Raw genomic sequence first — 14,497 nt, forward strand, 5'->3', positions numbered from 1 at the left:
ATACAGAACCCACTGTCAGACCAAGAACCTTCCCCAGTGAATCTCAATGCTTCAGACAATGGAGCAAGTTCCTTTCCTAGGAACAATTAGTGCTGTATTGGCATTGCTCCTGGCTAGGACAGTCACCAGCAAAGGCAAATGATGGTAAATGATGGGTAATTTTGCAAAGGCAAAATTAAAACTTTTTTTTTTCAGTTTTCTTGCATAGCACTGTATAAGTTGAAGGAAAACATATGACATACATGTATTGGGAAATGATTGCCACAATAAGTTTAGTTGATATCTAGCACGTCACATAGTTAGAAAACCGTTTTTTCCCTTGTGATGAGAACTTCTGGGATCCACTTTCCAGGCAGCCCTGAGGTCCGTCATGCAGCAGTGTTACGTGGGGTCATTGCGTTGTGCATTACCTTCCCAGGGTGTATTCGTCTCCCACCTGTAAGCTTGAACCTTTTTTACCGCCTTCGCCCAATTCTCCCATCCCCAGGGCCCTGATTCTGATAACTGCAAATCTCATCTCCTTTTCTATGAGTTTGGTTTTTCTAAATTCCACATATAAGTGAGATCACACAATATTTGTCTTTCTCAGTCTGACTTACTTCACTTAACGTGATGCCCTCATGGGTCCATCTGGGGTCTTGTAAGTGGCGTGATTCCTTTCTATTTGGTGCTGAGGAGTGTTCCATTGTGTGTGTGTATGTATACCACACTTTATTTATTCGTCTGTCAGTGGACACTTTGGCAGATGATTACATGGAACCACCTGGTAGGTGTTAAGGTAGCAGATAATACTTCTGCTGTTTGAGAATCTGAGTCTGCTCCCTGGTCTGTGGCCATGCTCTGGAGCGTGTTCTTTGGTCAGTGTAGTAATGCCCCCCGCTCCGTTCTCTAAGTCACACAGCAGCAGCATGGGGCCTTTCACCCGTGGTGATTTTTAATACAGGAATCACTTAAGGCCCCCAGGCACCTCTGTGCCTCTCCTCCACCCCGATTCTGGGCAGAAAGTCGGGACCCAGCAAGTCCTTTCATATTAGTCTTTCATCCCCGATCATCTACCGTAATGGCCCCCGTGTCCCACCGGATCAGTCTCCACGCCTGCGTTTCTGCTTCTGGGGCTGCAGGCTTCTCTCTGCTGTCACTTTGGGAACAGCTTCAAAGACAAGTGCCTCTGTAAGCCGCTGCCACATGATTCATGACCTCAATCTGAGCCTCCTTTTAAAACATGTCGCCTTCTTACTTTCCATGGTGTCTAGAAATGCAGTTGATTTTTTAAAAATGGTGATTTAAAAAATATCCAGCAGCCTCATTAAACTCTTATGAATTATAGTAGTGTAACTGTGGATTCTTTTGAGTTTTCTATGTCGATATATCATGTGAGACTAATGGGAGTGCCTCCCTTTCCCTCAAGTCCTTCATCATTCTACCCTTTTTTTAAAAGCCTTTTTATACTCATTCTTGGTCTCTAAGTCCTTGTTAAATACAAGTGATGGTAATAGGCATCCTGTCTTATTCTTGATCTTAACAGCTGTGCTTTCAGTATTGACACTAACTGCACTGTTTGCTATAGCAAATACTATACAAACCGTATTGGGTTTGTAGATTTTTTCCCAAGAAGCTTCCCTCTATTCACAGTTTGCTAATGTTGATTTTATTAAATGTATTTCCTAGCTCTATTGAGAATATTATACTTTTTCCTTTAATCTGTTAAGGTGGTGAACTTATAATTATTGATTTTTTCCCCTAATATTAAATCAATTTTGCATTCCTGAGATAAAAGGAGTTTGGTCCTGGTCATGTTTTTATTCACAGTGCTACCTTCAGTTTGCTGATATTTTGTTTAGGACTTTCTTGTTTCTCTTAGAGACTGAGATTGGTTTGTAAATTTCCTATTTTGTCATATCCTTGTCAGGCTTTGCCCAAAGAAAGGCAATGCCAAAGGATGTTCAAACTACCGCACAATGGCACTTATCTCACATGCTAGCAAAGTAATGCTCAAAATTCTCCAAGCCAGGCTTCAACAGTATGTGAACCATGAACTTCCAGATGTTCAAGATGGTTTTAGAAAAGGCAGAGGAACCCGAGATCAAATTGCCAACATCTGTTGGATCATAGAAAAAGCAAGAGAGTTACAGAAAAACATATACTTCTGGTTTATTGACCACACCAAAGCCTTGGACTGTGTGGATCACAACAAACTATGGAAAATTCTTCAAGAGATGGGAATACCAAACCACCTGACCTGCCTCCTGAGAAATCTGTATGCAGGTCTGTATGCAGAACTGGACATGGAACAACAGACTGGTTCCAAATTGGGAAAGAAGTATGTCAAGGCTGTATTTTGTCACCCTGCTTATTTAACATATACTCAGAGTACATCATGTGAAATGCTGAGCTGGATGAAGCACAAGCTGGAATCAAGATTGCTGGGAGAAATATCAATAACCTCAGTTACGCAGATGACACCACCTTTATGGCAGAAAGCGAAGAAGAACTAAAGGGCTTCTTGATGAAAGTGAAAGAGGAGAGTGAAAAAGTTGGCTTAAAACTCAACATTCAGAAAACTGAGATCATGGCATCTGGTCCCATCACTTCATGGCAAATAGGTGGGGAAACAATGGAAACAGTGAGAGACTTTATTTTGTGGGGCTCCAAAATCACTGTAGATGGTGACTGTAGCCCTGAAATTAAAGACACTTGCTCCTTGGAAGAAAAGCTATGACCAACCTAGCCAGCATATTAAAAAGCAAAGACATTACTTTGTCGGCAAAGGTCCATCTAGTCAAAGCTATGGTGCTTCCTTTGTAGCTCAGTCAGTAAAGAATCTGCCTGCAACGCAGGAGACCCAGGTTCAATCCCTGGGTCGGGAAGAATCCTGGAAAAGGAAATGGCAACCCACTCCAGTATTCTTGCCTAGAGAATCCCATGGACAGAGGAGCTTGGCTGGCTACAGTCCATGGGGTCCCAAGCATCAGACATGACTTAGTGGTTAAACCACTTATGCCTGCATTACATGGTTTTTCCAGTAGTCATGTATGGATGTGAGAGCTGGACTATAAAGAAAGCTGAATGCGAAAGAATCGATGCTTTTGAACTGTGGTGTTGGAGAAGACTCTTGAGAGTCCCTTGGACTACAAGGAGATCAAACCAGTCAATCCTAAAGGAAATCGGTCCTGAATATTCATTGGAAGGACGGATGCAGAAGCTCCAATACTTTGGCCACCTGATGCGAAGAACTGATTCATTGGAAAAGACCCTGATGCTGGGAAAGATTGAAGGTGGGAGGAGAAGGGGACAACAGAGGATGAGATGGTTGGATGGCATCACCGACTCAGTGGACATGAGTTAGAGCAAGCTTTGGGAGTTGGTGACGGACAGGGAAACCTGGCTTGCTGCAGTCTGTGGACATGACTCAGTGACTGAACTGAACTGTCAGGCTTTGGTAGAAGTTTTATTAGCTTCATAAAACAAATTGAGGCAGTTCCTTATTTTCCTTTTCTCTGAGATAATATCAGATTAGAATTATTTGTTTCTAAACGTTTAGTAGAATTTGCTAAAACTGTCTGGGCCCTGATGCTTTCTTTGTTTGCAGACTGGAAAACACTATTGATGTCTAATTCTTTGAATAGTTACAGGACCATTTAGTCTTTGTTTCTTCTCGGTGCAATTTTTTGGCTTTTAAAAAATACTTATTTATTTATTTGGCTGTGCCCAGTCTTGTTGGGGCATGCAGGATCTTTACTTGGGGCATGTAGGATCTAGTTCCCTGACCAGGGACGGAACCCGGGCCCCCTGGATTGGGAGTACGGAGTCTTAGCCACTGGACCACCGGGAGGTCCTGTTCTTGGGGCAGTTTTGATGGGTTTTATTTTTCTGAGATTTTATCCTTGTCATCCACGTTTTCAAATGTATCGTCTAAGGTTATTCACAATGTTCTCTTTTTATCATCTTTTTATTCTTTGTCCCGTGTGTAGTCATGGTCCCCTTTTCATTCTTTTTCATTGTTGTTTTTGAAGTATTTGTTTATTTGGCTCTGCCAGGTTTTAGCTGTGGCACGTGTAATCTTTATTTGCAGCACGTGGGATCTCGTTCTCTGACCAGGGATTGAACCCGGGCCCTCTGCCTTGGGAGCATGGAGTCTTAGCCACTGCACCACCAGAGAAGTCTCCCCTTTGCATTCTTAATATTGCTTGAAAGTGAAGTTGCTCGGTCGTGTCCAACTCTTCGTGACCCCATGGACTGCAGCCCACCAGGCTCCTCTGTCCGTGGGATTTTCCAGGCAAGAGTACTGGAGTGGGACGCCATTGCCTTCTCCGATAATAATATTGCTTGTTTGTCTTTTCTCCTTTTTCTAGATCAGTCTTGCTGTACATTTAATTTTATCTGTACAAAGAACCAACTTTTGGTTTCTTTGATCCTTTCTATTTATTATCATTTTCGATTTCAGTTGATTTCTGCTTCTCTACCTTAAGCTTTCCTTGAGTGCATTCTGTTCTTTTTTTTTCTAACTTCTTCCATCGGCTATTCAGCTCCTCTATTTTCAGCTGCCTTGACGTTAGCATTTATTCTGTAATCTTATCTACTTCAGCTGCCTCCCTCAGGCTCTCCTTATCAGTGCCAGGCACTACCCTGCCTCCCTGTTTGTTGTGAAGGACGATGGGCTTCAAGTGGTTCCTGTGAGAAGTTGGTGCCGTTTGTGAGGATGTGCATGAACTTGGGGCCGAGTCATCCGACAAAAGACCCCTCTAGTCCTTGGGCTCAAAGACCTTCGGTCATTGAAAAAGACAAAGACTGGGTCATAGCTTTTCTTATTACAGATGTAACGTATGCTATGGAGATTACAGATTTAAAAAAAGGAAAAACAAAATTACGTTTACTCTCACTACTTAACAATAACCACTAGAGTGTGTGTGAGTACGTACCTGTAGAATCCTTTTTTTTTTTTGACAGAAATAGGACTGTGTTACCCACATAGCTTTGGAACGGTTTTCCACCTGAATGGCATGTCACAAACCACTTTTTAGGTCAATACGTTTGAAAGAACAAGGATGTTAAGGCTGGTTTGATGTCGGCTTTAGTGCTTTTGAGACCTTCTCTGTCTACACGTGATGGTCTGCTCACCGGTCCTCATCTTTCCTGTTTAGACATAACTCAGCTAAAGTTTTTGGTTCCTGCTGGGAAACAGACTACATTTAAATCGGATGTGGCTGAATCATGACTTTAGTTGGTTTTATGAATGAGTGCAAAGAGGAAAATCGTGTTTCTGGTGCCCGGGTGGTAAGGTGGTACCCTGCCTTGTATTACGCTTGTGGCTCGGATAACATCTCACTTAGAGCCCATGAGCATCAGCCAGGCAGGAGGTGGGGTGGAGAGAAGGCACGCAGGGCAAGGCTTCCGTGGGCAGCCCTCCTCCCAGGTTCCCATGGCACCGAGATGTTACAACGTGTGAGGTTAGAACCCCAACGTCTAGGGCCAGGTGCGGGGAGGGAAAGGGGCTGCCCACGTGGTGCAGTGGTAGAGAACCCGCCTGCCAGTGCAGGAGGCTTAAGAGACACAGGTTCAACCCCAGGGTCAGGAAGATCCCCTGGAGAAGGAAATAGCTACCCACTCTAGTATTCTTGCTTGGAGAATTCCAGAGACAGAGGAGCTTGGTGGGCTACAGTCCACGGGGCTGCAAAGAGTCAGACATGATTGAGCGACTAAGCACACAAACGTGCATGTGTGGGAGGAGGGAAGAGAGTCTGCGGAAAAGAATTTCCAACTCTGTACTTAAAAAGGCTAATTGGAAGAGAGAAATGATGGCTTACTGGAGTGCAGAGAACCCTGGGGTTTTGAAATGATTCCTTATTTCAAAAGGCATTTGCATCCTGGTTGCATGCATTTGAGCTTGGTTGGCCTCGCGTATATAGTGGCTGATGCTATGGGCCTCTGTACCTCCCCGATTTATTACTGAGGCCTTTTGTGACATCCTCTGGGCAACCCCAGGGGCGAGCGGATGCTACTCTTTCTCCATCTGGTAGGCGGCACCAGCAGCTGTGACCAGCACAGCTCAAAAGCGCTCTGCTTGGAGAACACACGGCTCTCGCCAGACTGGTTCCCTGGGGCCGGGAGGGAGGGTTCAGTTCCTCTGCGTCTTAAGTCTGGAAAAGATGTGACCCGTGGGAGTGCCGATGTGCGTTCCAGAGATGCCTGCCACCCACCTTTTCCTGGATAGGGCTACCGGAGAGAATATAATTAGAAACACACGAGATGTCCCCTGTACCTCTGGGGGCTGTGCCTAGCATCATCTTATCTTTGGAACAAAATGCGTTCAGTGGCTGTTTGCAGCCAGAGGCCCCTGGAGGCTGTGGGAGGAGAGGGAGAAAACAGATTTGATTTGGTTATCCTAGACTGAGGTCCAGGACCTGGGTCCCCACGGCCACCCTAGGGCAGTGCCAAAGCTAAGTCCCTGCTAAGCACACTCAGGGCAATGACTTCTCGAATCCTCGAGCTGGGAAAGCCCATTGGCTTGCCCCACGAGCCCTCATCTCCTGAGGATGAGGAGTGAGGCTGTTGGAGTGTCAGCGTGGGGACAGCTGCAGAGGCAGTGGGTACCCTGAGCTGCTGGGGCCTGGGAGGAATCAGAGGGGACCCGAGGACCTGCCGGCTCCCCAAGGGTGCTGGAGCATCCTGTTGTTGAGTCTCTCAGTCATGTCGACTCTTTTGCAACCCTGTGGACTGTAGACCAGCAAGCTCCTCTGCCCATGGGGTTTTCCAGGCAAGCATACTGGAGTGGGTTTCCATTTCCTTCTCCAGGGGATCGTCCTGAATCAGGAATCAAACATGTGTCTCCTGCATTGCCAGGTGGATTCCCCCAGGGCATCCTACCTGGACCTGAAGCAACCTCAGAGGCCATCCCCAAAGCAGTCTGACTAACTCTCTGCCAGCCCTCTTGCTTGCAGAATGCTGAGCTTACGTGTTATATGTAAATGAGTGTCTCCTGAGGCATTTTTGTTTCTTTGAATCGCAATACTGGCATTTTGGGGGCAGTTCTCAGCTAAGGTATTGTGCCCCTTAAAACTAGTTGAGTTTTATGTCTATGAGGAGGGAGACTATGGAAACAGGAATTTGTGTGGTGATGAAAATTTACTGCTCAGTGACTCTCTTTTTTTATTGAAGTATAGTTGATTTACAATGTGTTAGTTTCAGGTGTACAGCCAAAGTGATTCAGTTATACATATACATATATCTGTTCTATTTCAGATTCTTTCCCCTCATAGGTTATTACAAAACCTTGAGTATAGTTCCCTGTGCTGTACGGCAGATCCTTGTTGATTATCTATTTTATATATACGTTCGTGCCCAGTTGTGTCTGACTCTTTGTGACCCCATGGACAGTAGCCCACCAGGCTCCTTTGGCTATGGAATTGTCCAGGCAAGAATACTGAAGTGGGTTGCCATTCCTTCTCCAGGGGATCTTCTGTTGACCCAGGGATCAAACCCACGTCTCTTACATCTGCTGCCCTGGCAGGTGGATTCTTCACCACTAGCACCACCTGGGAACCCCTGTTTTATATATAGCAGTGTGCATGTATTAATCCCAGACTCCTAAATTTTCCCTCCTGTCTTTCCCTTTCGATAACCATAAGTTTGTTTTCTGTGTCTGTGGATCAGTTTCTGCTTTGTGTAGAAACTCGTTTGTGTCATTTTCTTCGATTCCACTTTTGAGTGACATCCTGTGGTATTTGTCTCTCTCTTTCTGACTTACTTCACCTCGTACGATAATCTCTAGGCCCGTCCATGTTTCAGTGAATTTGATTGAGTGGCCTGCTTATGTACATATACGGTTTGCAGTGCTGTGTGAGAATCAGGCGTGAAAAGGGGGGAAAGGGAAGGAACACACACAGTCCTCGCCGGCAGAGCTTTGGTAGAAGCTTGCCGCGCTGTTGGGTTGTTCTTTTCTGTGCTCGGCGTGGTGGGATCAAAGCAGGGGGACTGCCCGGGGCCCCTGGCACAGGGTGGTGGGGTCCTCCTGTCTGCCGGTCTCCAGAGCACTCATATGTGCAGCCCAGCCTCCCGCCTGGCTTCTCCATCGTTTATTCCCATGCCTGCTGTGCTGTCCTTCTGAGGCATCCTGGTTCCCAGACAGCTGGTCCCCTGTGGAGGGCTCTTTGTACCCACAGATAAGCTTCCTGTGAAGCATGGGACAGGGACAGGTTGGGGAGTGTCTCTCCTTTTCTGGGATGGCTATAACCCAGCGTCGTCATGCAGGTTAGTTACAAATCTGAAGGGAATAAACATATCTCATGGTGCCTAAACATGCCTTCACCTGGAGTCTCCAGGAAGGGTGGGGACAGGGTCAGATCGGACCCCCTTTCTGGTTGGCCTTAATGACAAAGCAAGGATGTCAGCAGTGGTTTGGCTGCTCTGGAGGAGGGAAAGGACCCAGAGAGCCCCCTTGGGAGTCTCTGCCCATCACCTTCTGTGTGTGCCCAGATCACGGTGAGTGCAGGTTCTGGGCTGAGATGGCGAGACGGCAGAAACACAGACTCTCACAAGAGGACCTGGTCACACAGGGCTCTGTGGGCCTCCAGGAGGGTCTCGTCTTGCTGGCACCCCTTCCCAGTGGAGATGAAGCTTACAGGGGGTTAGGAAGGACCGGGGAGTGAGCCTGGAGCCGATTAACGGGCAGGGGGGAGTGTGAGGGCATTGGAGGAAGAAATAATGGCATGTCGACAGGTGCAGCTTTGAGCAGGTGTGGGACTAACCAGGTGGCACCAACCAGAAGGAACCCACCTGCCCATGCAGGAGACGTGAGAGATGCAGGTTCGATCTTTGGGTTGGAAAGATTCCCTGGAAGAGGGCATGGCAACCCACTTTGGTATTCTTGCCTGGAGAATCCCGTGGACAGAGGAGCTTAAGTCACAAAGAGTCGGGCACGATGGAAGTGACTTAAGCTAACCAGGTGGCCTAAAGCTGTGAACCTAGGCCCCTCCCCAGGAGAGCACCCCAAAGTTCATGGCCTCAGGGAAACAGCGGGGTGAAAAGAAGAGAGTGGGGACTTTACGGCCAGCCTCCTCACCCCAATCCCCATTTTGGTTTTCCCCAGGACTTCCCAAGTCCTGGTAGCAGTGGAGTCTGAAGCACAGCTGAGCACAGCGCTCAGACTTGAGATCCAGAGCCGGTGACCTCAGGGGTGCTGGTATACGCCCCCAGAACTCCCTGTGGGGTGGATGAGCAGGTCTGTTTCCTTTGTCCGGGAGCAGCCTCTGAGGTTTAGTTCCGCTGGAGAGGGAGCCTGAGGAATCCGATGTGCTTGATTCCTCGTGGGCTCCCCTCCTCTTGATCCAGTTCTACTGGCTCTGTGTGTGTGTGTGTGTGTGTGCACATGAGGGTGTTTATTCCTATAAACACAAGGGGTGTCAACAGCTGCACATGGTGTATGTGGCAGGGGACGGGGTGCAGGCAGAGAACCTATCAGAGAATCAGGGGTGGGCCCTCAGGGCATCTGGAAGATGCAGTTCAACTAAATGGCAATTTGGGGATGCCAGTGAAAGGGAATTTTCAGCGCACTGGTGGTATGTAAAGTTCACATCTCTGTGAGCACTGACAGTCTGCTTTTTCCAGATTCAGCAGGCTCACTGGCTTGTGCTTCTGTTCACATGCATGTCTGCTCGGGGATAGCTCTTGGGAATCGGGCCCCTTTACTCTGGTCCGATTCTCACTTTAGGAAACCTTTGCTGCTCCGTCTCCAGTGTCCTGGCCCCTGCCCTTCATGCTCAACACTGAACTTGCAGCCGGATGCAGTGGAGAGCCTGATGGTGGGGTCAGGGCTGCTGGGAGTTCCTCAGGCTGCATCTATAGAGTGGGAGTGAGTGCCTTGGCTCTGTAGATTGTGGATGTCAGTCAGTGGGAGTGAGCCGCCCACTCCCCAACCCAGAGAAGGGGGTATGTGGGTGATCTAAGCCTTCACAGTGTGGACGTGGCCATGGGGATTTATCTTTCTCTTCTCTACTCTGTTGAGTAGGGGACCCTAGTGGACAGTACGAGGATACCCCCACCTTTTTTTTTAATTGGAAATAATTTCAAAGTTAAAAAATGTTGCAAAACAAATAGAGTATAGGGAACACCCAGATACACTTTACCTAGATTTTCCTATTTTAATATTTTGCCTCATTTGCCTTATGGTGGCTCTGTGTGTTCAGATTATTTTTTCTGAACCATTTGAAATAAGTTACGTGTATCATGTCCCTTCCCCCCAAAATAAAGTGTGCATTTCCTAAAAATAGGATGTCCATATCTTTCAGTAATTAGCTACCTGATATTTATATTTGGGATAACATCAAAGCTGTGGTTTTTCTAGAACTCATCTACAGATGTGAGAGTTGGATCATAATGAAGGCTGAGTGCTGAAGAATTGATGCTTTCGAGTTGTGCTGCTGGAGAAGACTCTTGAGAGTCCCTTGGACAACAAGGAGATCAAACCAGTCAATCCTAAAGGAAATAAAGCCTGAATATTCATTGGAAGGACTGATGCTGAAGCTGAAGCTCCAAAATTTTGGCCACCTCACTCGAAGAGCCAACTCACTGGAAAAGACCTTGATGCTGAGAAAGATTGAAGGCAGGAGGAGAAGAGGGTGACAGAAGATGAGATGGTTGGATGGCATCACTGACTCAATGGACATGCGTCTGAGCCAACTCTGGGAGACTGTGAAGGACAGGGAAGCCTGGCATGCTGCAGTCCATGGGGTTGAAAAGAGTCAGACACAATCTAGCAACTGAACAACAGTAATATCATGCAGAGAAGTTTGTTATTTTGTAAGTTCTAATAAGTCCCTACTATTTTTTCATGTGATTTTATCATTGTTTAGCTGCTCAGTCATGTCCTACTCTTTTGCGACCCCATGGACTGTAGCCCACTAAGCTCCTCTGTTGATGGGATTTCCCAGATAAGAATACTGGAATGGTTGCCATTTCCTTCTCCAGAATATCTTCCTGACCCAAGAATTGAACCCATGTCTCCTGCACTGGCAGGTGGATTCTTTATTGCTGGGAAGCCCAGATTATATAATGTCCACATTTAAACGTTAATAGATGGACACGTCTCAGATTTTCCCTCCTTTTGTAAGTCTTTGGATGATGTCTTGAATAGATTTAGTCTTTCAGCTTTCCTTGATCATTGCACAAATATCTCTTGCACCCCCTACAATTGTCCGATGCTGTGCTTGGTGCTGGTGTTTAAAGGTGAACAAGTTCAGACAAGCATCTCATCTGCAGGGAGCTCCCAGTTTAAGCAAGAGACAGACATCAATCAGATTATTACATAAACCACAGGTCATAATCCACAAACCAGGGGCCGGCAGCTTACGGCCCCCAGACCAAACCTGGCCTACTGCCTGTTTTTTTTACGACTCCCGAGCCAAGAATGATTTTTACAGTTTTGATGGTTGAAAGAGAATCAAAAGAAGAATAACGTTTCATGACATGTAAAACTTAAATGCAGTTCAAACCTCGGCATCCACAAATAAGGTTTTATTGAAACTCAGCCATGCCAAGCATTTCTAGCAGTTAGGTCGAGCAGCTGCCACAAAAACTAAAGGACCTGAAAAGTCAAAAATATTTAGTACTCTCCGGACTTCTAAACAGGGAGAGCTTGCTGAGTGAGTGAGTGAAGTCGCTCAGTCGTGTCCAGCTCTTTGCGACCCCATGGACTGTAGCCTACCAGGCTCCTCCGTCCGTGGGGTTTTCCAGGCAAGAATACTGGAGTGGGTTGCCAATTCCTTCTCCAAGCCCTGGTGTAAATACCCGCAGGAGTGCTAAGAAGGAGGGTTACAAGAAGAGAGGTTGTGTACAGAGGTCTGTGTGGGGACCTAGGAAAGGCTGCTGAGCTGGGAGCCGAGCGAAGGGAAGGCATTACCTGGAGGAGTGGTTGTGCATTGCAGGCAGCACGTTCAAAGGTCCTGGAGTTGAGGAGGGTGGAGTTTTCAAAAACTGAAAAGACGGCTTTTCAGTGTAATGGGAATAGAGGTGGGGTGGCAGCTCAGGAAGTGCTGCTGGAGGGGCATGGAGAAGGGTGCCATCTGCCCTGCCATGGTGACAGTGATTATGTGGCCTGGGGGATGGCCGTGGTTCGGGAGGGGTGGCAGTGGGTGTGCGGCTCTGCCAGAGGTCACTGACTTGTTCTTCCTCTTCTTTTAGGTAAAACTTGTTCACCAGCGTGTCGGCATCCTGTGGCAAGCTGGTCAGCTGAGGCTCCGGGTGTGAAAGATCTGGAAGCTGTCCCATCCGAGGTGTTGAAACCAAAACAAACATTATTTGTGCAACTCTGGCACACTCCTGTGTGTGTGTGTGTGTGCAACGTCGGCTCTGTGTGTCACTGCAGGAGACACCACCCTCCAGACGCCCCTTTAAAATGTCACCCCTTCCTTTCTTCCCCGAGAGGGCTTTTGCCTTGCTAAGGGGTGGAAACAGGCTGATTTTAAAAATAATTTTAAAGCAACTCTGTCGACGAAAGTGAGAGACATCAGAAGTGACCAAGGACCCAAGGGTTTCCGACAGTCCGCTCTCCTGGATCAGCGATGTTTTGGACGTGGTTTTTCTGGGCTTGCTGGAGCACTGGCCTTTCGTTGGTGGTGGCTGTGTCCAAGTTTTAGAGCGCGGGGCGTAGAGCTGCTCAGCTCGTACAAGGTGTAAACCAGTCCTTGTGGTTCCTTTTCTTTCCTTTTCCCAAAGGGTTCAGCAGAACTGGCCATGGCTAGCTCACAAAGAATTCTGAGTATCAGGGAGAGACCTCTACCTGTGTTTGCTGTGAGTGAGTGTGTGAGTGTGTGTGTGTGGGTGTATACGTGAGATAATTTCTCCATCTCCAAAGAGAAAGTGCTCACCCGTCTTCAGTTAGTAACATCCGTTGTTTCTCTGCCCTGTCAGCGTTCTACGTTGTTGGTCTTAGAAATGGAATTAAAACAAAAAAAAAATCACTGTGATCATTTGAATGGTGATCTGGTTGGCTGATAAAAAACCCCTGCCAGGGACTGTTGGTCCAGGCCAGGCTGGTCCAGGAGCCCACCCAGGTACAGGTGCTGAGAGCAGGCGGGCCCCTCCCGCAGGTGGGGCCGGGGGTCCGGGCGGCGGGCTGTCCCACAGCTCGAGCGCCCAACACTTGCTGGCTTCTGGAAGCGGGGCCTCGGGCTGAATTCTCGGGACGCTAGAGGCCTCCGGTCTCCCAGTGTCCTTCTGGCTAAAGTCTCCGGGCAGTGCCTTGGGGTGCGGGTGACTCTGTTCTTTCTGGAAGGATGTTTTTAAAATTTTTCTATCTCTTTCCTGGCGTTCTGCAGGGTTCCCATATTTGCCTGTGTATTGGCTCCTCCACCGCTTGGGATGAAAAACTCCAGCCTTTTCCCACTTGCCTCCTCTATTCAAATTCTTCAGTTTCCTGAGAAGGGGGCTGCCCTGCTTTGGGGTCCCCTGGCTCCCAAGCCCAGCTGGGCCTGCCAGGCTGACTCGCTGGCCTGTGGGGGACGGAGGACGATGCTTGGGGATGGCCAGCCTGAAGGTGGGGGCCCGCTGCCCCTTGGCGCCTCCCGTGACCACACTGCTTTCGCTGGCCTCCCTTCTCCCTTTCTCTGCCCTGTTTGCCGGAGGGCTGGGACAGCTTTGTCTCTGCCATCTACTGTGTCCTCGCGGGGGGGTGACTCAGTGGGCCGGGGCACCTGGGAGCTGTGTGCCCTCATAACCTTCGAACTGGAGCCACGGCTCCCACTTGCCTTTCCATCCTCGGAGAAGATGGTTCTTCTGCCTGACGGGTAAATACCAGGTGCTTGCCACTGGGCCTGGCAGAGGCAGCCCCCAAGGATGACCTTCCAGATGCCAGGGCTCTGGCACCACAGGCTCTTAAATAAAAACCCTTCTGGCGCAAACTGTGTGCATTGCCTTGAATGTTTTCTGAGCTGGGAGTCCAGTAGGGTGCCTTCCTGTGATCAGAAAGGCGGGCCTGAGGCTGGGAGGGGCAGAGATGGGGGACCATGGGCAGGTCCCTGGTCCTGGGAGTTTAGAAAAATATCCCAGGGGCGTGGCACACTGCCCTGCTTTGTCCACTGCGCACCCCTCACTGGTGGAGAGGCGGCAAGGTGAAGTAGGCAGGCTGGCCTTTGTGTCGACTGGAACTGGGGGGAGTGGGTTCCCGGGCAGTGGGAAGAAGGGAGGGTGGGGTGGGAGAGGAGGCAACGGGGGGACCCTTCCATTACCTGCATTATCCAGCCCCTCCTCTATGAAGATAAGTTCTGTTTCTTAAAAGCAGAGTGAGTTGGGCCTTGGAAAAGCAAAGTTGGGCTGGAGGGAATGTCAGAGCTGGTAGGTGGTCTTCTTCCCTCTTTTTGTTCTTTTCCTGGGCCCTTCAGAGGGGCCGACTTCATGGTGAAAGGGGCCCATGGTCCAAAAGGATCCCACACCCCCAGCATCTCTGCTTTCCTCCCTTGGGGAAGTTTAGGTGTCCTTAAATGGGGGTACCCCGATCCCGAAGACC

At 48.4% G+C, this 14,497-nt stretch overlaps 1 protein-coding gene across 2 annotated transcripts in view; it reads left to right on the forward strand.

The window, feature by feature from the left end:
* FAM174B (family with sequence similarity 174 member B) overlaps nt 1-13,892 on the forward strand; it is a 40,862-nt gene extending 26,970 nt beyond the window's left edge. For both annotated transcript variants that reach the window (XM_070775059.1, XM_070775060.1), the window contains one exon: nt 12,175-13,892. In XM_070775059.1, the coding sequence (XP_070631160.1) occupies nt 12,175-12,178 (4 nt within the window). In that variant the 3' untranslated portion in view covers nt 12,179-13,892. The remainder of the gene's footprint in view (nt 1-12,174) is intronic.
* The last annotated feature ends 605 nt before the right edge of the window (nt 13,893-14,497 follow it).

The sequence above is a fragment of the Bos indicus genome, chromosome 21 (genome assembly GCF_029378745.1).
Source record: "Bos indicus isolate NIAB-ARS_2022 breed Sahiwal x Tharparkar chromosome 21, NIAB-ARS_B.indTharparkar_mat_pri_1.0, whole genome shotgun sequence".
Taxonomy (NCBI): Eukaryota; Metazoa; Chordata; class Mammalia; order Artiodactyla; family Bovidae; genus Bos; species Bos indicus.